This window comes from Apteryx mantelli, chromosome 18 (assembly GCF_036417845.1).
Source record: "Apteryx mantelli isolate bAptMan1 chromosome 18, bAptMan1.hap1, whole genome shotgun sequence".
In the NCBI taxonomy this organism is placed as follows: Eukaryota; Metazoa; Chordata; class Aves; order Apterygiformes; family Apterygidae; genus Apteryx; species Apteryx mantelli.
The window spans coordinates 2,144,980-2,169,913 of record NC_089995.1 but is presented as its reverse complement, the minus strand read 5'-3'; the positions used below and the strand labels follow the sequence as shown (position 1 = coordinate 2,169,913).

At 41.4% G+C, this 24,934-nt stretch overlaps 1 protein-coding gene across 9 annotated transcripts in view; it reads left to right on the top strand.

Moving 5' to 3' along the window:
* Window positions 1-343: 343 nt before the first annotated feature.
* Window positions 344-24,934, top strand: part of PHF20 (PHD finger protein 20) — a 78,015-nt gene continuing 53,424 nt past the window's right edge. For 3 of the 9 annotated variants that reach the window (XR_010886011.1, XM_067307736.1, XM_067307732.1), the window contains exons 1-5: window positions 3,670-3,793; window positions 6,252-6,298; window positions 10,813-10,867; window positions 17,333-17,447; window positions 24,607-24,778. Coding sequence is in view for 7 of the 9 variants with exons in the window: in XM_067307736.1 (XP_067163837.1) it covers window positions 17,365-17,447; window positions 24,607-24,778 (255 nt within the window). In the remaining 2 variants the exon portion in view is untranslated. Of the gene's footprint in view, window positions 369-3,669; window positions 3,794-6,251; window positions 6,299-10,812; window positions 10,868-12,536; window positions 12,666-15,406; window positions 15,517-17,332; window positions 17,448-24,606; window positions 24,779-24,934 lie in introns of those variants that run through there. The other 6 variants (XM_067307729.1, XM_067307730.1, XM_067307733.1 and 3 more) reach the window with 6 other exon arrangements.

The window sequence follows — 24,934 nt, the reverse complement described above, 5'->3', positions numbered from 1 at the left end:
GCTGGAAGAAACCTCACTGGGATCTTCCTCCTCCTTCTTCTTCAGGAGCCGTGTCTAAGCACAGGCCCTCACGCTTGGTCTCTGCCTGGGCTGTCAGCCATGCACTTGCCTGGCCATGGACTTCACTGAGCTGGACTCTGACCCTGTCCTGAGGACTAACTTCCTGGCTTGACCTTGGACCTGCCTTGTCACTGCAGACTTGACTGATGATCTGGACTCTTGGCTCACCCTGATCACTGTCACTGGACCCGCTCTGCTCCTCTTGCACAGAGGCACTGCACCATGACGGGGCTGGCACTGCACTGCCATCACCTTGGCTCTGGCTCGCCCATCCTGGTGGAGCAGCCGGATCCAGCTGCTCCCTGACAGTAAGTCAGGGCGGGTTTATTCCACCTCTGATGTCAAATGTAAATAAAGATTTTGTAGATGAGAACAGGATCGCTTTCCAGAGAAGACAAGCAAAGGATTACTGGTCTACAAAGCTTAATTTGCCTGCAGGTGTATTTACTGATTTCTTTGATGTGTGGGAAACATTGCATCCCAGCCGACCCAGATTAGCTGAGCAGATTCTCTTGGCGGGGGGGGGGCTGGGATGTGTTTGTGATGCAGATGAGTACTTTAGTCCTCTGTGCTTCAGTGGAAGCTCTTGCTCTGTTTGCACTAGGCAGTGACAACCCCGAGGCAGACGCAGCACTGCTGTTTACTGCGGCTGCCGGTGCAGGAGGAAGCGATGTTCTCTGGGAAAGGCTGCCTCTCTGTGGTCAGCTAAAACAGGCAGGTTAGCCTCACATTTGAGGGTTTCCAACAGTGTTAACTATGAATGTTGACATCAGATATTGAATCTGAAGTCTTGGACAAGCCACAGGAAAAAAATGGAACACAAACTGGCATATCCGTTTCCATGGACTGCCTAGAGCAGTCTGCTGTGGGGGTGGGGTGTGAAAGAACAAGGGATTATTTCCCCCAGTTTGGAAACAGTGAGATTAGAAAGGCCCATCGCTACAGAGAAGGAAGTGGTTTCTCATATGTACCTTCTCATGACAGATGTTCTAAAATTCAGTGTTTTCTCTAAATGCTGAAAACTCCTTAATGAAATATAGTGCTCTTAAAAAAACAAATACAGAAGCAGAACACTGATATTTTAGTGAAAGTTTAAAAAATAATTGAAAATCTATTCCCCTTGAAACTTTGTGGGGTTTTTGTTGTTTTTTTTTTAAGCTGCTTCCTATCTTAATTCATTCTGAATTGTTTTCTCATGCCTCTAGAAACCCTCAGTGTTTAAATGACACACACAAGATTTCCAAGCTTAAAAAAAAATCAAACTGATAAGCTACATTTTCTGCCACTTTTCTTTTTCTATGGTGGCATTTTCAGTAAGTCATTCTGCTTCCACAAATTCCCAGTGCACAGCTCACAAGCGCTACTCTATTAGAGAAACATTAACACACAGGGCGCTATGCAGTGGAGGGAGCTACTCTGCTTGAAACCTACCTTTGTGCTCTCTGGATCCTGCACTGCTCAGGGTGCTCGGGTGAGGCTGATGTCATTGGAGCAGCCAGATTTGTGCACTGTCAGTGCTTTCTGTGGGTATTTGGGAGGAGGAAGACAAGGGAGAAAGGCATTTAGGATCAGGACTGTGCTTTGCTCACTTACTTCTTCATGCTCAACCCACACACTCTGACATGATACATGGCAGGGAGACAGGGCTGTATTTGACTTTTCTGGTAAACTGAAAATAAAAAATGCAGCTCCTTTCCATTGGAAATTTTTTTTTTTCAGCTTTTCTCCCTGAAATAATAATTTGAAATAGAAGTAATTATAAACATTTAATGATAGACTAAAACTTTACTAATTTAAATAATCATTTCAAAATTGCTTCTGCTCCATGATGAGTCCTTTTAATAAGCAGGGTCTGGACCCAGACACGTCCTGCAGGCTGCTGCATGCTGTTGGGAGGAAAGGGTTGTCCCAGCTGGCTAATCTCTCCCCTGCCCTCCTCTGTCTGTCAGTACCTGCAGGCCTCACTGTGAGCTAATCTCCTTTTCTGCAGGTACCTTAGCCACAGCAATTACTCTTTTTTTCGCAATACCTGATAGGTAACAATTATGCTCTTGTCTGTGTTTGGCCTCTGAGCACAAAATGATGGATTATCCTGAGAAAATCAGTTGAAGCAGAAGAGGTTTTTCTCCCACAGTGACAAATACTGGAATATTTGCAGTTAAGAACTTCAGCCTGCAAAGATTTTTGCTCTTCTGTATCAGTTTGGTTTGGGCTTTAACCTAGCATAAAACTCAAAAAAAAATTATTTTTTTTAAATTGTCTCTGCACAATTCTGTATCTGTGGAAGAATACAGAGCTTCCAAGCAGTACAGTAGTGTAGCCAGCGGGTCAAGGGAAGTAATAATTCCCCTGCACTTGGCACTGGTGAGACCTTACTTGTGGCTGATTTTGGGCTCCCCAGAGCAAGAGACATCAACAAACAGGACCAAGTCCAGTGGACGGCTGCTAAGATGGCCAGAGGATCTGCTATTGCTTAGCCTGGAAAAGGCTAAGTGGGGATCTGACAGCAGTCTTCCTACCCAGAGGGGGCTACAGAGAAGACACAACCAGCCTCTTCTTGGAGGTATGTAATGAAAGGACAAGAGGCAACAGGCACAAGCTGCAAAAAAGGAAATTCTGGTTGGCCATAAAGGAAAAACTTTTCCCCATGAGAGCGGTGGAGCCCTGGGCCAGGGGCCCAGAGAGATGGGGGGATCTGCAGCCTCAGAAATATTCAAAACTCACCTGGATAAGGACCCAAGCAGCCTGATTTGAAGCTCGTCCTTCTCAGAGCAAGGGGTTGGATTAGATCCTACCTAAATCTGTCTGCGTTTCTATGATTAGGCAGACAAACGAATCTCAGAAAGGTGCTGAACCAGCAATCTGAGCAGTCAAGTTTGTGGTGGACGAAAACTGTCAGTCTGCTTTCATTTTTGCTCATATTTCACTGTTTTTTATGGAGCTCTGAAAGATGAAAAAGTCTTTTCCTTTACACTTTAACTGAAAGGAAGAGCCTGTTACACTTCCAATCACACACATGAGTGGCTCAAATTATTCCTCTGAAGCCAGGGTTCAGTCAGCATGGGATTTCACTGCTCTCGTGCTCGGCCCTTCTGAAACACTGCCTGTTCCTGCTGCAGACACTGCCATGCTTCTGGCAATGCGGCCTAGCACTTTCTGATACAGCAGTATGGAGTTTTTCCTGCCATCTTCCCCCACTTCAGGCAACAAGACAGAGTTTGTGGCCCTCACAGAAGAGGAGCTTGCAAAGGGAAGCTGCAGAGCCGCTACGAGGCTCTGCGCCCAGCTGTGACCAGCTCCACAGCAGAAGAGGCACCCAGTCTTCTCTGCTGAGGGAGCCGGAGGCCAGGCAGGTCTCAGGACAAGAGGACGCCGTTCCCATGGCGAATCCAAATTTGACGGGGCAGCGGCGCGTCCCGCCGGGGCCACCTCACGGCCCGGCTCCCACAAGGCCCTCAGCCGCCGCCGCCTCGCGCCCGCAACGGCCGCCGCCGCGCGGGAGCCGCCCGCCAGCCTCGACCGCGATGGGCGGGACCCTTTAGCCCCGCCCTCCCGTCTGGCCACGCCCCTCCCGCGAGACCACGCCCCTCCCTCGCGGCGGCTGGCGGCGCCGCAGCCGTAGCGGCCATTTTGTGGCGCTGCTCGGTCGGTGGCGCTGGGCTCGGCGCGCGGAGCGGGGCCCGGGCGGCGGTTTAGCTCCTTTCTAACCCCTTTTTCCCGTACAGATCCCTCGGTAAGAGAGCGGCAGCGCCTGGGCGGGCCGGGGCGCCGGGGCCGGCCGGGCCCGCGCCGCCTGCCCCGCGCTGCGGGCCCTGCGGCGGGGCGAGGGGAGGGAGGCCGGGCGCGGCGCGGCTGGCACGCGTCTCCGCGCACAAAGGGCCGCGCCGCGCCGGAGCCGGAGCGGGCGGCTCCTCCCGCGCGGCCCCGCCGCGCTCCGCGCCCGCTGGCGCCTGCGGCCGCCGGGCGGGCGCCGCTGCCGCCTCGCCACGGCCTGGCGCGCTGAGGCCGGGGGGGCTGCGCCGCGGGCTGCGCGCCCGCCCGCCCTCGCTCGCTCCCGGCGCGCCTCCGCCCGCGGAGCTGCGCGGCGCGGGCAGGTGAGTATGTGCGCGCCGAGCGCAGGCGCCGAGGGGCCCGGCCGGCGGGGGCGGCCGAGTGACCTTGCAGCGGCGCCGGGGCCGGAGCGGGGCCGCGGCGGCGGCGGCCGGGGCTGGGCGGCGGCGCGGTGGGCCGCAGCCCGCGGAGCGGCGGCGCGGGGGAGCGTCGGGGCCGCGGCGTGAGGCTGCGCGTCGGCGCGGCGGGCGTCGTTCGCCCGGTGGGCGCGGGCGCGGCGGCGGGGGCCGTTGGCGGCGCCTCGGCGTGCTGGCGCGGCAGGAAGCGGCGCGGGAGGCTCGCGGCGGGTCGCGGCGCGGCTGTGGGGGGCGCCGGCGGCCGCCTCTCGCCGGGCCCCGGGGGATGAAGCGGGAAAAGCCTTACACGGGGCAAGATACCTGCCCTGCAAGGTGTCCATCGCCACCGGTGTTGATTTCTGTAGGTGGTATAGTTTTCTGGAGGCCTCTGGCCTTTTTGTGTCTGCTAAAGTATGCAGTGCATCTCCATCCTTCTGCTTTTCGTCTCTTCAAAAAGCCTTTAAAGAAGGGAAGGCAGCTCCTTGCAATGATCCGGAAGTTATCTCGTGTTATACCTGTTCAACATGCACAGTGGGGAGGCACCATATTCTTTTTCCCAACAGACCTGAGTTCCACTATGGCTTATTGCCCCCCAAATTGATTATGGGACCAGTTGGCTTGAAGCGCACATGAATAATGTAATGGTAGTAGGGCTAGGTTAATTGACGGCCTGCTTCAACAGAATTTTGAGGAACCTTTACATCTCCTTTATTTATTTGAAGTCTTCCTAGTACCAGAAATGCTTCTGTGATCCCAAGCTAGTGTTTCTAATTTAAAAACATGAAAATAGATCGAATGGAATATTTGAGTGTGGATGAGTCCAAACTGGATAAAATATGTTTCTTCCCTTCTGTCAGTGTACATAGTTTAATAACGTATGCTGTAGTAGATAAAACCTAATTTGTTAAATACTATGCTAAAAAATAACTTGAAACAAATTTTTGTAGGCATTTGTGCAGGATCTCATAACTGAGAAACTATATAACAGAAATACTTTTGATCTGGATTTATTTATTTGTCTGTAGGTGAGCAAAGAATGCTTCACAGGACTTATTTCCAAAAAGTCAAATGAAAAGAGTTACAACAAAGATCATACATAGTATGATTCTCTCTTCAATTTTTGTCTCTCAATAGTTCTGTAATTGAAGAAGACTTGGAAGAATACTTGTTATTTGACTTAAGTCAGCTTGTGGGAGAGTTCAGTTTACATTCTGACTGATAACTTTGTTAGTATTTCCTAAATGGAAATAAAATTTTACTTGAGTGTTCTGAGAGTGAAAATCTGTTTGCCTGCAATCCAGGGTAATTAATTAAGGTCAAGTTCAGAATGAGTCTAGAGTTTTAATTGCTCATAACAGCACTGCCTTGGTTGAAACATAAGCATATAATTAATTCTTACCTTTAATTGGATAATTCTCTGAAGTCCCTTCTTTTGCTCTTGCAGTTCCTGGATAACCTAGGCAATGATATTGACCTAAATGCTCCCCCTTGTTCAGGAAAGAGTGCAATCTCTAGTTTATTTGTAAGGGATGTTAAATTCTGTGTAACTGCATCTTTGATATGTAACTGCATCTCTGGAAACTAAATGCTGTCTGCGGTTGTAATTTGTCAGACCTTGATATAAGCTGACATTGTCACTATAGAAAAGCCATCCTGCCACTTCTCTTCTCATTTCTGCCCATATGGCACTGTCCTGTGCAGATGTGAGCACTTGGACTACAGCATTGTGAGCTGAGCTAAAGAATGTGCATGGGGGAGGGTTTATTGTTTGGCCCTGCAAGTGGTTGTCCTCGCTCAGTATTTAAACTGCATTCTTGATTCTTGCCTAATTGTGTGGGTGCAGTGTTTAAAAAAAAAAAAAAAAAAAAAGTTGCAGATATCTTTGATTTACTGTTGCATTTGTATTGAGAAGTCTTGTGAAGCATCTGTAGCAGTTCAGTCAACAGTCACACACGTCTGCTCTTCTTTTTTTACTTCATTTTATTCCTTACCATTTTCAAACTTCTCTTCCTTGCTTACCCACAGGGTTGTTTTGTCTTCTTGTGCTTCCTGTACGAAGAGACTTTCTTCAGGTAAGAAACAGTGACTTAATGCTGTCATTTTGTGCTTACTGTCAAAATGCCAGTAGCTACATGGTCTATATCTTCCAAAAAACTTTTTGGCACTGGTGGCTTTTCAGGCAGTGTTCTTATAAAAAGCATTTTTTTGTGGATGCAAGCACCAAATTTAAGTGATCACTTATGTATAGATGTATAGTGTGGCCATTTTTGCTGACTGCAGGTGCATATGGCAGAAAATAGTGTATATTAGTATGTAATATATACTGTTTTTTGAGTGTTACTAATTTGGTGACATGCCTTTTTTCTGTTTTTTACTGGGCTTGAGTACTTCTGGGCAGCCTTGTTTGAATACAGCCAGCTGAAGTCTGCTTTGCCTGTCCTAGTACTCCATTTTGGGTCAATTTACAAAACTGGTCAAAAGGAAATGGAGCTATCTCAGTCTGTGTTTTTAGCTAGGTACCATGTATTTAAAAAAAAGTGTGGTGTGTTTTTGTGTGTTTTTTTTGTTTGTTTTGATGAAGTTGGCACCAGAGAGCTTTCCTGCTCTTGTTGCTGAGGTTAAAACACTAATTTCAAAACAAGTTTCTTCTTCTACGACTTCTCTCCCAAAGAAATGGGGAATATTCCCTAGTTCTGAATAGTGCGGTAGTCAGCCTTGCTCTTTCTATGGGAAAAAATATTTCAAACATCTTTACTGCTCCAGCTGTAGAACTGAGCATCTTTAGCCTATGGGCATGAAAGGCATTGCCATTGTTTAAGTTAGGGTTTTTAGTTAGTCTTAAAGCTGAAATCTAGAATGCTTCTGTAGTGTAGTAGAGGTTCCAAATGCACCAGACATTTAACGATTCCTCACCATAGTGAAAGATGCCAGTGACTTGATCCCTAGTATTTATATAGGTCCTCTGCTGAGATGACAGCAATACTGACAAGAGAGCTGCAATCAGCCTTGAAAAACATGCACTGATTTCTCTGCTGTCCTTTCCATCTCCGAGACTGCAAGATGAGTCTAGAAGCAGCTTTTAAGTGTACCCCTTTCCCTCCTTTCTGTAATAAAACTGGGGATTCACTTTTTCCTTACAGTGTGGAACACATTCAGATGATCTGTCTGCTTCATGTCTGTCTTAAATGAAGAGCTGATTTTTTGTCAAAGCTTGTGTCAGTGAAACTTGCAAGGCTTCATTTAACTGAAGTCCAGTATTTATCAACAAAATACCAAGTCCTTTATCAAGAAGTAGGGTAGCTTTGATCCTGCCCAGTCAGGAAGCAATCAGGTAATGAAACTGAGAATGCCACATCTGATTGTTAGGACATTATATACTGACTGGCTGTAAAAAATGGCTGAATGGATTTTCAGCAGCCAGTACCTCAGGTGGTATGAGTTATCTGTGGAAAATGACTCTTGAAAACTTTCTACAGATGTTTTTTCAGGTAGACTTCTTTTAGGAGTCAGAAGTCCACTTACAGCTGCAGCTACTGTTATTAGATAATTTTTGTGCTTTCCTACTCAATCCTTCCATCTTCAGTCTTGTTCTTTTCCTCTGATAGCTAAAATACATGTTGATGCTCACTCATGAGAAAAATCTTAGGTTTAACAATTTACTACAAAGGTATACTGTTTGAATGTCCAGAGCAACCTCAAAGCCAGGGATAGGACAGCTGGTCCAAAGTGAAGTGTTTGCTGGCCATTAGATAGCCTTAAATACTAAACTTCTGTGCTGCTGCAAACACCTTCTGTCACAGTTTCTTAAAACTCAGGGACAATGTAGTAAAGGTCATGATTCAGTAAAGCTGTGGTCATCTGGAATCTCTTAAATATTGGCTTTTCTAGAATACCTAGGTACTCCTTTCAGAAATGTTGTAGATGATAATACTTAAATGTCATTTAACAGTTAAGTATTTGTACCGGCTTTAAAGCTTTGACATCAATTGAAAAATGGTATTAGACTCAGTAATCTAGGTGTTGTGACCAAACAGACAATATTTAGGTAAATTGATGCCACGTTCTTGTGCACTGCCTTTTTTTTAAAGGGTATGTTCTTTTAAGAAGAAACCTGCTGTCCTTACAATTTTGTGAGTTTGTCATGTGAGTTTTGAGCCCAAGTGTGGTTCCTTTCCTCATCTGTCTTACAAGGCCACTCTCCTAGCAGTTAGCACCTTGTCCAGGGTTATTCAGTAGAGTCAACCTAAACAAAATATTTTAATGTGGTCCCACTATAAGGAAGTTTATTCAAGGGACCTGTTTTTTTTCTTGCTGCTTCTGAGGAAGTATAGCACAGGAATGAGAATCAGTCCACTTCCTTCCTTCTGTTTTCATTCTTTTTTACAAAAAGGTTGTATGACTCTCTAGGTGACCATTGGGCAGGGCAGAATGGTCTTTTTGAGGACAGTAGCATTTGGCATCAGGCAGTGTTTTTTTTTTTTTTTATACAACGCTAGTATTCTTTTTCAGTTCAGGTAGACTGTCGGGAGAAACTGTACTGGGGTACCCAGTCTGCAGGCTAAATTAGGCTTCTCAGAACAATTCAGGTGGCCGGTAGCCTGTTTTCTGTCACTCTTCTGAAGTCTGCAGGAGCCTTACATATATGGAATGGAGTGTCTGTGTGGATGAAGAAACTGTTCTGAAGAAACTAAAAGTTTACATGACCAAAATGCAGATCCCTCTGCTCTGTGGTGGATATAGTCCATCCAGCTGAGGGTGTCTCAGTTGATGGGGGAGGAGTGCATTTTGGCATCTTGGCTCGGGTCCGTTCACATGGCTGGATGGGCATGGCATGCTCATTGCCACATGGATTGATGTGATGAACTTGTCATGGTTTGTAGACCATGACCACTAAGTGCTTCCATAAGAAACAATGAAGATTGGTAGAGCAGTCTGCAGGTTTTTTAGTTGTTACACATTTGAATGCTTAATTTCCTTGAGAGAATTCTTGCTGTTTAAGATGTTAACTTGCACCTCAGAGTATGCTTCACACTAAGTTTGTTCTTTCTTAACCAAGAAGATCTAAAATGATAGGGATGTTAGAAATTAAAGTTGACAGAAACTTTTCAATGAGAGAATTGTCAGTTCATCTTATTTTTTCCTGATTTTTTTTCAGACTACTTTTTTGTGGCAGTTGAAATTATTTCTAAATGCAAGAAGATTGTTTCTGTGTCTCTTAGTAGTTAAAAAGATCTTAAATATCCAGAAAGCATAGGTTTTATTAAGATATATCTTGAAAAGCCATGCTTACTAAATTAGAGTGTATCTGTAATTTGAGCTTTTTGAAGGGACTGTGACTAGATGCATCAGACCTAGGTTTTTGATTTTTAAATAAACTTTCCTCGTAAGTCATCTTTTAGTAGAGGTTATCTTAACCACGATGATATCACAGCAGAAATCCACTAGTATGAGTAGAAATTGTATGTTGCAGCAGAAATGATGACTTCAGTTTTGTGAATCCCAGTCTCCTGTAATTCTTTTGCAGAAGAAATTTGATGTGCTTCCAAATCTAGAATGCTCAAGCATTTTGACCCTTTGGCACGGATTTGGTGCTCTTGTTTTTGTTTATGGCTTGCTTCTTGTACTTGGATATTAGAGAATTGAAATTTTCCTTTTTTTAGCTTCTGTCCTCCGATTTAAAGAATGTTTGGATAATGGGAATATAATTGATGCAGTGACATTTGTGTGGGTTTCTCAGTAGCAGTTCTCATTAAACTCCTAGGAGGAGGAGATGGTGTTAGATTCAGTGCAGAGTGGTTACAGTTAAGAAGCTGTGACTGTTTCAGATATATTTGCTTGAAAATCTTTTCTGCCAAATAGTGGTGGATCCAAAAGCTGGGAGAGGATTTAAGAATTTCTGTGTCTTGGAGAAACAGAGGAAGGGAAAGAAAAAAAGGAAAATGAGATAAAGGAAAAACAAGACAACAACAGGAGCTCTTGTTTTCATATTTAGCAATTCATTGGAAGAGAAAGTGAACACACATGCTTGTACATTTGTGATTGCTGGATCTTTAGTCTATTATTTCACGCTAGGACCCTATATTCTCAATAATGTACAAGATAAAGCTGCCTACAGTCTGTAACTTTTTTCAAGCGCAGTTTGGCCCATGCAGTGGGTTCGACATGTCAGTAATACATTCTGTTCCACATATCTGTAGACAGTACCTCAAATTTTGAGTTACTCGCATACACAAGGTTTGGTAGTGAAATTGTCCACTTGTTTAGCTTGTTCTGAAGTATCTGGTGCGCCAAAGTAGGAATAGCTATCTATAAACTTCCTGATGGCTTCTGTTTGGCAAAGGATAAATAAATGATGGAAAAATTTGATGAGGTTATGAAAACGTGTATGTGGGGGGACTCTATTTCTAATTTGGATGATAGTAGCCTGCTGACCCTCAGTGCTGAAATACTTTCAGAGAAATTAACCTTTTAGAGGGGTCAGTGTGTGCTAGGGTATTAGCTATTGAGTAAGTATTTTTCTGAACTCTAAAATACCTTTGTCTCAGAATTCATGTGACTGTTTTTTTTTTTTTTTCCTTCCCTATAGTTGTACATAAATACTTGGAATGTCTGCACCTTTATAAGCAACGAGTTTCTTCTTGGTGAGTATAAGTACAGATACTCGGTTTTGTTAATTGTAGCTCTACTTTCTTTAAGCTGTTGAAGTTGTGATTTAAATTTCAGGGTTTTCCTAATTTTTGCAAAGGCACTGTGGATAATATTTCTCTAAATCTAATCTTTATGTTCTTAAAACAGAGCTTGCAGATTTTTAATTGGAGGAAATATGGTAGTTTGATTAAAGTAGATGTTCTTGAAAATAATATGTCATTTAGGAAACACATGCCTTATTTCATATGACTTAAAAAAAAAAACAAAACAAAAAAAAAACCCCTTTCCATATCTTTTTGCTTGTTCAGTGTTTTAGAGTGTTTGTCTTTATCATTACAGTGTTACAAAAAATGAGAGGAAACTAGAGTAGCTAAATGAGAGATGATTAAATGACTGAAAAAATGAATACTCATTTCTTTAATTGCACTTGGTAATAGATTTTATTATAGAAGATTGCTTTTTCTCTGTTCTGTTGAATTACCCATGTTTATAATTTCTGCTTCTGTGTTGGTCTGTCCCAGTCTCCACACGGCAGCACAGTTGTGTGGGATGTTGTTGAGAGGATGAAAATGACATTCTCAAAATGTTCTTTAATCTAGGAGAGAGTATGAGGCTCTTGATCTAGAGAGGGTAACTTATGTTTGCTGATAGCTTTTCACGTTTGTCACTGAGGGCTTTGAGTAAGTCTTGGTTTCTGCCTGAAGAGGAGAGCAAATGTAGCTTTTCATGGTGTTACAGCTTTGTTGGTATACTTGTGTAAACTAGAGAAAACCATAGGTCTGAAATGAAATAATAAACCTTGTGCTCTGAGTAAATGTTTCAGCCTTAAGGAGTTACCTATACAGTACTCTTGTCACAGAAAATTATAAGCATTAATTCAGGATCCAATTTCCAGTGTTGTGTTGCTCAGTCAAGAATTTGCTTCCTGTGCTGCGGTTGATTCAGTCTTGGAAACTTCTAAAGAAAGGAGTGAGTTGGTTAAGATCTAGTTGAGGATCCTACATAGTGCAGAGAAGAAGAACTGCATGCAATCCAATGTCTTGTTTGGAATGTCTTTTGGATAGAAGTGTGGAGGAGCTGCATTGTTCCTGGAAGCTTGTTGCAATGCCTATTTGTCTTCCTGTCCAGTTGGAATTTTTGCTGTTTCTGCTCCTATTGAATTAGAAGACTTGATTGAAGGTCTGAAACTCTGTGGTTGAAATACCCATGATAAGGACACGTGTGACTTATGGCTGTGTCCTGAAACTTACTCGTTTTACTCTGAAATGGTGTGCATAAGCAAGACATGAGGCAGGAGTAGAGAAGTCCTTAGGTTAATAGCTAGTACAGAAACCATTCCTTGGTTATGTATAACTGATGTGCTTTAGTGATGGTTTTTAATATGTAGGCTAAAATACAGTGAGGCATACTTCATGGTGGCAGTGATGCTGTAGGCAAAATCTGGTAGGCAGAGCACAGGCAGATGTTTTTGTCTGTGAACAATAAAGTCTGTTCTAATCAGCCTCTTAAGTCAGTGCCAAAGTAATTTTTAAAAATGGTACTTAAATATTTGTGGGAATTATACTTAGTTTTCATAAGATGCCATTAGGATTGTATAATGTAATGGTGTCTGTAAATACTGTTTTGCAGTCTGACGTAGCCATTACCTTTTCTCATCTGCAGGTGTGTGGTTTCAGCACAGCATGGCTGTGGTCATCCACTTGCAAGGTCTTCCGATTGTGGTGGGGACAATGGACTTCTCTGGAGTGACCATTCCTGATGGGGGCGTGCATATTGTAGGGGGTGAACTGGGTGAGGCTTTCATTGTTTTACCCACTGATGAAGATGAAAGGCTTGGTATGATGTAAGCAGGTGGTATAAGTGAAAGGTCAAAAGTAGCTATTGCTGAGCAATAAGAACTTACCTTTAAAACATGATTGGACTCAGTCCTTGGCAGTTTCAAAATGTGCACTTATATATGATGGCAATTTTGGAATGCTGTCTAGGGCTGGAGTGAGTGGTAGAGTCAGCTTATGTTTTGTGGAATCTATTGTTATCTATCCTGGCATAGTAACTGCATATACTGCTCTACATTAAGAAAACAAAATATACCTGTATCTTCTATTGCTTGTGTAGGAACTACATTTCAAATCTTGGGGCTACCTTTAGTAGACCAGTATGCAGCTATACCCGTGCAGCACCTCCTGTGAAAACAATGCAATCTCTTGCTAGTTTCTTTTACTCTAGCAGTGTTGTCAATGCTTTCTATTAACCCAACACCTGTACTACCTACCCTGTCTCCTGTTCTTTGTAGTCCTTCTGAATTACCAGTGATGTGGGATGGCTCTTAGGAATCTGGCAGCACATTTACCATGCAGAATAAATTTAATGCGATTTTCCTCCAAATATTTATGTATTTTTAATTTCTATTTATGTAAACTGCCAGAGTTTTACCATGCTACTTTATCAATCCAGAGAACTAAGGTTATTCATAAAGTGCCTCTTTTTTCCCCCCAGTATTTGACTCTGGGGGAAAAAAAATCTCTGGTTTTGACACAGATATGTTAAAGAATGAAGGAGATGAGGCTGAATGTGGAAGTGAATTGGCTTTCTTGTGAGCTGGTTATGAAGTACTGATTTGAAACAGTACTGAATTTGGAAGTGAAACTGATACCAAGGCAGAGGCTTTCTTGTAGTATGTGGAGAATGGTTTGATCATGCTTTCCCATGATTTAGAAAACACATGTTTGCAAAGGTAGGTAAGGTTTGAAAAAGATGGCGGTCATTCAGTTGCTCCCAGAGAGAGAGAAAATAGAGGCCAATATTAGTGAATGAGAAAGTTTGCCAAAACTGCCTGCTTATACCTTCCCTATATGATAGTATGAAAGACTTCAGTTTTTAGAGCAACAGGCTTCTATGGAAGTTAACTGATACACCAGACTTAGGGATAAGCACTGATAGAGCTTAAAACAGAAAAGCATAGGAACTGGTACAGATTAAGGTGTATAAGATATGTGCTCTTAACTGAAAATTTGTCTTAAAAGACAAAAATCATTGATCCCAAAAGCGATCGATATTAATGTAAACATATTCTCCTTTGCATTTTCCCTGATATAAATGTTTCTTGACTGGTGCCTGTGAGTTGTTGAATAGTCTTTTAAATCTTAATTGCCTCATAGTGACTTTTATTGGGAAGAAAATGTTCCCTCTTTTTAACAATAGAACTATGTAGCTTTAGTGACATAGACTGGGAAATCCTTTTGGTTGGAAGTAGTGACTTGTCTAAATCCTGGGTTATTGGTTCCTGAAACAGGCCTAATCCTCGTAGTGGAATAATAAGTTTTAGGGAAAAGGCTTACAACTTTGGGAATCAGCCTAATAACCACCCCTTGTTTTAGTTGTGGTCTTGAGCACTTAGGAAACATGGATTCCTAAAGTTACCAAAGTAAAAAAGCCTGCCTAAGTTTGTTTTTTAGTTACCAAGTTAATCCAAATTCATTTTCTGCTGAATAACATTTTTGAAGAGATGTTTGAATAAAGTTTTTTTTATTTCCAAGTCATAGCTATTACTGTCTCTAATTAGCCTGGGGTTGTTTAACAATCTGTTTTGATATAATTTAAGGTTTTTAAAGTAGTCCTTGCAAGGGAGGACAGAGGGGCTGAAACTTAAAATCACAAAGCAGAGGCAAGCCCCCGTGTTGCAGTGCCACCTTTGTGAGAAATGAAGTACTCAATACGCTCAAGGTCATGCTGGTGCAACATGGATGGGCTTTAGAATTGCCTGTTGCCCTTCCTTGGGAAGAGGTAGATATGTGATGACTGCCAGTGAAGGTCTTATTATATGGTTTTAGTCTTGCTTTAAGGTTGTATGTTTACGGGTAGAATTGTTGAGTTCCTCTATTGAATAACTTATCTATCTTGTGTAATGTGCTGCCAAGTATGTATCTGCTTGAGAAAGCTGTTTCTGAAATTAGCTGCAAATGAAGAGGACAGCCTGGTTGGCTAGACATGTTGAGCATGGGGATTGCTGGATCAAGTTAAATCAGATCCGCTGGATGTGAGAGAGAACCCAGAGGAGCCCAAGTTTAATAACTCAGGATGGGGGGGGGAGGAAGGAAGGATTTGGGAGAGGGGGCAGAAATGAGAAACAGATTTTTGTCCTTACTGTTCCTCCTCTCTTCCAACTTTTTCATCAGTTGCCTTGTAACAACTTTGGCTGACTTAGTGAAGTATAGTATGTGTGTGCTTTAAAAAAATGCTGGTGTTCAGCTGACTCTCCAGCTATAAATTGGAAAGAGTTCAGATTTTTCGCAGAATCTACAACCTCTGTAAATATAACTAAATGCTTCCCTTTCCTTGTGATACTCTTAATCATTTTCTGATATTCAACTGAAAATATAGTAATGCCTTCCTCATCAGAGTTGATGTGGCTTTGTGTGTCTTCAGAAGTCCTGTTTTATGAGATATTGCTACTGAAGTCTGAAGACATGTAGTATGTTCCTCTTGCAGCCTCATGTACCTAAACTAAAAGGACTCCCATGCTTCAGGATTACAGCAATTCCTGAAGGGGACTGGTGCAGATGGCTTAATTATGTACCTCCTGTAACATTTCTAGGATTATTTTGTCTCTGCATGTCCATACTCGGTGAAAAAGAAAAATAAGGTTAGTAGGACAAGAGTGAACTTGCAGCTATACTTTCTCTTACACTAGAAGTGTAAACCAGAGTGTGTTTCTATTATACATCTGGAGGCATGGAATTTTAGTGCTAATGCCAGAAAGTGATATTTTATTGATGTAAATATGTGGAGAAAAATAGTGTATGCTTTAGGTATAAGTGGATAAGCAGTTTAAAAAAGAAAAAGTAGCTTTGCACTTGATTCATGGATTTCCAGAAAGATGCTTCTTGAATACTGTTAATTTTTTTTTTTTTTAATTAGAACATAAAACCTCAGACATCATAAACTTTCCTTAAAAATTCCCTCCCTCCCCTTTCCCAGTTAAGTTATGGAGTTGAAACTTTAAAAAAAACAGACAAACAACCCCCCCCCCCCAAAAAAAAAAAAAAAAAAAATTCCACTCGAGCCATATTAGAAGACAGTAGTTACTGGGCTGATTCAGAACCACACTAGGTTGAACCCATATTTTGTTATCAGATACTATAGAAAAGTAACTTGCAATGTTTCTGAATTCCTAGGTGGCTACAATGTTTTCCAGTTAGTGTGAAACACTGTATAGTGAATTGAGCTTACTGAGAATAGCATTTTTTCACCTTAGTTAATCTTTGCAGGCTTTTGTTAATAGTAGAGAAGATGAGTTTTGATGGTGTGCCTGCATGACCCTCCCTGGGCAAATGGTCTGGCTTAAATGATGTGAACCAGATAGTTTTTGCCTCTGTAGAAGCTTCATGACCTTCCTAAAGATCTTTGATTTCTAAACCACATTGACACTCTGAATAGTTATTCATAAAAATAATCCTTTTCTAGATACAGTTTAGCTAATGATGTCATTCAGTGTCTGAAACTAATCAAAATGCTGCTGCTTATTTCTCAGTTTCCAGTGCATGTCTCCTTATTCTTCTAGTGTGAGATTAGAAGTTTATTAAAAGTAATTTAATTTGTGTCCATTTTTATGTCTTTGAGTCTTCAAGATATAGTCCTACTGTAAGGAAGACTATTGAACAAAATGTGTTTGAATTTTTGAATGTTGTGAGCTTAAAGATTACAGGAATGGGTCATAATTTTTATTTGTGTGAAATGGTTGATACAAATTCAGGAAAAATATCTCCTGATCAGGTTTTCTACTGAATGTACCTTGAAAATGATACTATTTTGGCAAGATTTCTTAAAATGTTTATATAACTGTTGGAAGCTTGCTCCAGTGGACACTATTTTTACTTTCTGATTAAAATGGAGAAGTGGAAAGAAAGCAATGCAAACACAGAGACAGTATAGGCAGTTTTATCTAAAATTGCTTAAATAACTCCGTATTTCTGATATCTTTAATCTCTGTTGCATTTGTAGTGATGAGGTGACATAGTTTTCTCAGGTATTATACTAACATGATAGCTTTTGAAAGGTTGATATTGTGTATGTTTCTGCCCACCTCCTGTTTACTGAATTCCTTGTTTTCATCAAAACCCGGAAGGGGTGGGGGGGGAATAATGTCATGAAACTTTTATCTTGGTCATGAATAAACATTGGATTGCAAAGAGTTCTTAATTGACCTGGAACTTGCGCCAATGGACAAAGATTGAGCCTCAGTCTTTTATGGGCTGGTAGCTACCTTTTTGAACATATTTTTGAAATGATTCTGCACACTGTCACTTGGGAACCATTTTATAAGAGGTAATTACCCCTATCACTTCCTGCAAGCAAGAAATAATGAGTTCCCTTAACATACTAGCTTTTGGGGTTTATGGTGCATAAGCTTATTTTGTATGTGTCTTGATTAGTGATTGATATTTAATTGCATTTTTCAGGGGAATAAAATCAGCAGTGTTGATATTACAAAATGACAAAACATCCACCGAATAGAAGAGGGATCAACTTTGAGGTGGGAGCCCAGTTGGAAGCCCGTGACAGATTAAAAAACTGGTATTTTTTAAAAAATTCATATTATATTAACGCTAAGTCTTTAATATCTTAAAAACATTTTACTTTGATACCGTATTTAGAGTCCTAGTCATTGGTTTATAGGAAACTAGTTAATTTCTAAATGCTTATATACCAGTGGTTGAAATGGGCAATAAATGCTGTTATGTTGTGCTGGCCCTTAAAAAGAAGTGTACCAGTGCTGTCTGCGTCTGGGAAATAAAACTAAACCTAAATGTAGTGGAAATTCAGACTTGAGTACTCTTAAATTCACATTTTAAATTCTGTGCTATACACAGCTTATAGAGCAGTCTATAAAGGGATAAGTCCTTTACAGCCCAGAATACCCACATAGTTCCTCACTGCTTTCTTTTCCATCACTGTTATGAATTCATAGGCTTAAAAGGTCTGATTGAAATTGTTGTGGCCTGTGCTCATTTGTAAAGGTAGTCAAATACAGATTTAAAGAGTTGAAAGGGGGAACACATTCCAAACCAAGAAGTTTGTTTTGGAGTCTATCCTGAAGACCTCATATATGAGAGAGAAATTTTTCTTGACTAACTACAGCGGGGGGGGGGGGGGGGGGGCAGAAGGAATCTTCTAACTGTGTCTGTTTTAGGAAGTCAGCTCACAGATTAGCATTTACTAATGCTCAGTGAATGGGACACAAGATTGAAAACTGCTAGAGTCAAGGACTTCTTATATACAGGTCTCAACTGGACATTGTTTGTTCCTTCATATATCTTCTCTCTACTGAAATCACTGATGGTTGATTTTTATTTAAGAGTCTGTGTGGGTTAGATACAGTTGTACTTCAGACTCTGGAAACAGCAGGCAGGGTAAGCTTATAGAAGTCACCATGTTGAAAACCATCTAGGCATCCTAGGAGGATGGAGTGCTTTCTTATTGATGTACAGGACTAGTTCCAAAATGTCTCAGCTGCATCCCAGATATTTTTCTCCTTTCAGGTAGAAGGGGAATGGAATTATAAAAATAAATAAACATAGCTCTTCAGAAAAGTACAAACATTAAATTGTACTTGTATTTTATGTTGGCTTTCCTGTGTGAAACAAAAACTGTGTAGGTAGGGCTTCAATCTGAAACTGTGTGCATCTTTTGCATTCTTGAGCTTTATTTGTACAAGAAAAATTTGGCAAGCTTACAACAATGAGATTTCTCAACCTGTCTGTACTATGCATGTAGTGTAGGCTTATTAGAGGTACAGTTTAGTCTAGGTTTTATTTCAGTAAGGCAGACAACTGATTCATGACCCATCTGACATGTTTGGAGAAAAACAGTGCCTAAAAATACAAGTACTTAGTTCTTGTATGGTAAAATTTGCAAAAAAAGGAAAGAAAAAAAAAAAAAAAACAGCACCTGCTGCTTATTACATGTCTCTTGGCTTAAATTTGAATTTTGGGCATTTTGCAGGTTCTCAGAAACTCTGGGTTTCAAATGATGTGTCTTCTGTACAGTGTTTTGCAACTCTTTAGTCTCAGAACTTAGTTATTAACTCTCCAGTTTTGAAAGTTCTCTTTTGCTTGCTGGACTTCTGAAACCTGGGTCAGAAAGTCCATGTTTCCTTAACTAGTCATCTACATATATTTCTGTTTTCAGGAGTTGTGAACCAAAAGCTATCAGAGCTGGAGGCGTGTTTTCTCTCAGCAACACACATAATGACAGACTGAGGCCCACCACTTGTAGAAGGTGCAGGTTTGTGGAGGGCAGCAGAACTTTGCTGTCTCCCCCACAGTTACTTTCACCTGCCACAGTGTGAACAGGAGCACTTCTTGGTGTGGTTATGATGTGTTTTTTACATGGATACAAAACTTTTGTTTTATGTTTTGTTTTTTTTGGTGATAATTGCTTTTTCCAGTGCTAGATCTTGAGAGGTCTAAGTGTTTCTTGTGTGTGACTTTGTTATTATCTTGGCACTTAAAATGTAGGCAGAAGTCTCCTGTTTGAAATAAGAGCTGGCTTTCGTTTCTGTGCTCAGAACCATACACACTGGTCAATTAGAGGGCCAGTATTGCTTCTCAAATGGCAGTAGTACTTTGATGAAAAGTATTTAATCTCGGAGCCCGATTTACATGCCTTTCATGGCAAGGGCTCATGTCTTGGAATGTTAGTTCAGGACTTCCTGGGTCTTTGGATCTAATGCCACTCTCCCAGCTCTATTTAAGAGAAAAAGTTTTTGTATATGAGCAGAGTAGTTGGCACAGAGACTGACTGTGAAAGTGAACTTGAACATTGCATCTTTAGATCCCTTATCAAAGGTTACTTAGTTGTCTCTTGGAACATAACATAATGAATGTGCACTTCAATTCCTGGTGTAATTGTGTCATTTTCTAGACTCAAACTCCAGAGTATAGTGAGTCCTTGTTTGTTGTTGTTTGGCTTATTTTTTGGGGCTTGGTTGACGCATACAAAGATATCATGAAAGGCCCCTGATGATAATCTGCTGACCTGACAGCATCAGTCCTGTCCATCAGTCAGTGCCTCTGTGCATGCCAAAAGCCCTTTTGGTACACAGTGCTGAGTTCCAGAGGATGTGGTAGTGGGACTGCTCCAATAGTGCAGACCCTTATCCTAAATTGGGAGATCCCAGAGAGACCAGCTGTATCCATTTACATGCACATGCTGTCCCTGCTGAACTGAGTTCTTGGAATTTTTTGTGCTGGATCACTTAAACTCCTTGACACTGGAAAGCAGCAAATGTTGTGCTTTAACAAAAAGAGTATGACTGCGCTGAATGCTTGTAGGAAGCAAATGATGAGCTTCTTGTTGTAGTGACATCTTTCAATTTCTTCCACCTGCTGTGTAAGTAAAATGAAGATGAAGCGACTTCTGATTCTAGTCAAGGCTTTTCAGCATTGAGCTCAAGATTAGTATTAAGAGTATTGTGCTACCCTGTTAAGGGTAAAGATTGTCAGTCCCAAGAGTTTTAATTGCTATTGCTGTCAGGACTTTGTTCCAGTACTGAAAAGATTGGAACCCACAGTTGTTGTTCATAGTACCAGTCCTCCAAGGTGTCTCTATTCCTCTTGACATTCCTTTGAATATAGTAAGATTGTCCCATCCTAGCTTCAGTAGAAAGAGATTTTACAGCAATTACAATTTGGTACATGAGAAAGAAGGGAGACAAACCAGTCCTGGACTGAGAGATAGGAACTCCTTCGGTCAGCACCCTGAATTTGAATTTTCAGATATTCCCATCTTCACAGCAAGGGATGGGTTTGCATTTCTATCTAAAAGAAACCTATTTCATATTGTTTGCTCTGCTCTGACAGCAGTAGTCTGTGAAATTGCCAGTCGCTGATAGCCCCTGTCTCTTCAGAGTTCTGCTGTTTGAGCTTTTGACCATCCCTTGGGTTTTTGGCAAAACTCTAATTCCATCAGTTTGTGCATCTCAGTTCTCTTTTTCACTGTCTAGCCATCTCATTTTTCATAAGGCCTCGAAAGGTACAAGCCTGTCATTCCCTTTGAATTTATCTGGAAAACTACTTGTTTTGGTGTCCTGATAAATTGCCCAAAGTTGTGCGGAATTTCAGCTTGCTTTTACGGTGTGGTAGAACAGTATTCAAATCAGTATCATTTGGGAAATTTCTTACTTGGGATCAGTTAACTGTCTTGAAAGTCCATGCAGTCAGCTGAATGACTCCTTCATAGTTTAGAGGAGGAGCTGTTTGACCATACTGGGACACGTGGCAGCCTGTACTCTTTTCATGCCTTGGGCCAGGTTTCAGCTATTGGTGTTTCACTTTGTTTATCATCCCATAGTGTCCTTTCTTGATTAAACAAGAGTGCATTTCTTTAGTTGCCTCTGCCCTGGGGTATTTAAAGGCTCCTTGGTCTGTGTGTATGGGTATGCTGTAGTACTCCTTTTCTATGTAGATCTGTGGGGATGTGTGCCTCCTGATGTGGCATGCTTGCTCAACACTTTCAAGGCTAGGGGAGAGGTGTTGGAGGAATGAAGCTTGCATTCTCCTTGTGTGGAGCTCAGAGCTGTTGAGAAGCTGTGACCCTTTCTCCTTCACCTTGAAGTTGCCAGGCGCTAGACAACACCGTGATATTTGTGTCCAAAAGGAAGGTAGTATTGGGGGATGTCCAAGTTTGTGAATGCATCTAGCATAGTGTCTAATAGACTTAGTGTTTCAGTGAAGCACTGAACAAACTAGTGGCAGATGATGGTTGCTTTAGAAAGGTAAGATTTGTTCAGAGTTTTCAGTGTGTTATCCAGGAGCTGGTTGAGAGCTTTCGTTCATCTCCATTTGCTCTAGACCAGGCTGAAATTTGGTCTCATTCTCAGGTATCTTTTTTGCTTTTCTTGCAGATGGATTAACATTTCTCCCTATCAGGGAGCCTTTAGAAGGTGAGGTGGGATAGGCATGGATGATGATGCTAGTGCATAGTTCTGGGATGATGGTTCTTGTGGTGAAGGATGCTGTTCCTCCTTTAACTGTGTATGAAGCAGGGGGCAGTGTTGCCTCATATAGTTTGTTTGGCCCTTATCACTTGAGCATGTATCTCCCAAGAGAGACAGACAGACATGATGTCCTAAATGAAACAGATGTTCGGCATAATGTTGAGCCCGTTCTCATTCATCTTTATCAGCTGCCTTCTGGATCTTTGAGAATCTGGATGAGCGCTAGACCCATTCCAGTCCTGATGGCAAGGACTTTTTTCTGCTAGTCTCTCACTAAGAGTACATGGGAATTCTTATCCCCATTTTTGCTGGGCTATGCGGGGAACTGGATACTCTCAAATGAAATACATGGCATCTAATAGATTTGATGCTTTTATTGCCAAGAGACTTTCTCTGAGACCTTAGTTACCAGTTGACTGCCTTAACTTTCTGTGAAAGTGGCATTTTTAGTTGCTGTTATGCCTGCAGACAAAGTAAGTGAAATTTAGGCCTTAAAGGCAGGCAAATCTTGCCTGGTGTTTTTTCCTCTCACAGGCTATCCCTCCAGACCTCTCCTGATCTCTCTCCATACTCTCTGTCTCTCAGACACTTTTGTCTGAGCTAGGGGATTAATACATGTTTTTTTTTTTTTTTTTTCTGGAACATATTTCCAGAATGGAACTTGCTCAACACACTGGAGGCCAAGAGGATCTTGTCTTTTCATACCTTTTAGAATAAGTCTTCAGATGGTCTTTCAAGCAAATTTCCTTTGGGTTAGACATCTACGCATAGTGCCATTTTCATGTGGGTGCTGTTTAGATGGCTGCTGTAGTGTATTGAAACAAGTTGAGAGCCTACTGATATAAAGTGCCATTGCTGGTCAGAATCTATCCTGCCAAAGCTTGCAGCTTTGCTCAGAAATACCTTCATTACTGAGATCAACAAGGCCAACATAGGAAGTTCTTGTCATTACCTGTACCAAGCACTACGCAGCTGGTAAGCTATCCAAGAATAAGCCACATTTAATGGAACTGTGTTAAGATAATTGTTTGTGGAAAGACTTGGAGTCTTCCCTCCTCATGAAACTATGCAGGGTGCTGCTGCTTGGGGTTACCTAAATATGAAATGGTTTGTGGGCCATAACACAAAGGAAGGAAATTACTTGCTGGTAACAGGTTAGAGATGTCTATACTATCAGTATCTCCCATCTGCCTTCCTCTCTCCTCCATTGCCTTTGCTGCATGTGTTTTGATAGCATACTGGGCCGAACTAAGGGCCTGACTAAAGGCGTATGTGGCACTCAGCTTTAGGCAGAGTCTTAGTGTGTGGCTGCAGTGTGAGTTTGGAACATGGAGTACTTGTGGCTCTCTTAGTTGCGAGTAGATAGTCTTTCTTTTCATCAGTTCATGACTGTAAAATGATACACTTAAAACATTAAAACATTGCATATAAGTCTCAATTCTGCTGGTTTTGGGTTTTATTTTTAGTACCAGACTTGATCCTATGCTTGATCCACACTTTCTAGTGCTCTTATTGCAGTGGGGTGGACTTCGATTTATTTGTGATGTTATCTTCAGCTGTGATAGTGCTGATTCTGAAATGTTTACCGAGGTCTACAAATTACCAATGCAATTAAAGAAATGCATAGTTTATAAGGTCTTCATGATTGGAAGCAACTGGATTTGACCCTTCTCTGATTCCCATACTAATATATTGACAGATTTCTATTTAAAAGTCCTGGGACTTTGAAGATGGGATTTAACTTTGAGAACATTAAACTTAAATTAGATTTAGTGCGCCTGCTAGACTTTGGCTGTTATGCAGAGAGGTATCTTCAGAAGGTGATTCATAACACGTGTTGATGGATATCTCTAAGAGAAGTGAGTGTATTGACCTCCAGGTGTTGGTCTTGATAAGAAAGAGCTGGAATGACTGGCTTGTTACCTTAATTGTGTAAATGTTTTATTTGTGGAAAGTTGAGATTATTAGGTAGAGGTAATATCTTCTGCCAAATCAACCAGTATACTTGAAATATTAAGCTTTAGAGACAGCTCTTCAGGTCTGGTTATATGCTGCAAAGTTGTTTGTTTCTTTTTTCCGGCTATAGCATTTGGTCTAGCAAAAGAGTATTTCTAAAGCTTATCTATAAACGATTGCAACTATAACAAAGCACTTAAAATTACATTCATTACAAATGTCAGTACACTTGCATCTAACAACGTATTCATATGAAATAACTTTTGTTCCCACTGACTTCATCTTTGAGGCTCTCCTACCTGTCCCCCCTCCCACCCCTTAATGCAGCTATCAGTTTTGAGCATCTCCCCTAGATAAAGGGAAGTTAACTTTTTTCTGACTTCTTAGCGGGGAGGGGGGCGGGGGGTTGAAATGTAACTAGAGATCAAGAGCCCCTCAGTTGCCTCCCCTTCCTGCAACCAATGTTTGCCTTCATGCTGTTCAGTTTGGGAGTCATTCTGTGCTGGGCCTTTTAATCATTTGTAATATCTTTATTGCTCATACAAGTGATATGTGAAATAATATTAAGACTGTAGAAACTAAATTTTCTTAAGTATACTAGCTTGGGTCCCTAACACAGCTGATCAAGTGGTCTGCAGATACTCTGCAGCTACTCTGCAGATACTTTGCTTTTGATAGTTCAGAAAGCCACCTGTCTGTAATGTTTTGCATGGTAGTTGGAGTAACTATCTGAGACATATTTATTCTTACTTGAAATATTTTAATCTACTCTTTTTCCAGGTATCCAGCTCACATTGAAGAAATTGATTATGAGGAAGGAAAAGTACTTATCCATTTCAAACGCTGGAACCATAGATATGATGAATGGTTTTGTTGGGACAGTCCTTATTTGCGTCCCTTAGAGAAAATACAGTTAAGAAAAGAAGGATTACATGAGGAAGAAGGATGTGCAGTAAGTAGCAAATATAGGGCATTTGAGTGTGTACCAGTTTAATGTGCAGTTAGATGAATTATGACCACTCAAATGCATTAAAACACTTCATTGTTGCTGCATTGCCTGCCATATGAGTTCTATGGCTTATATTTTAAATATTAGAAAACTAATCAT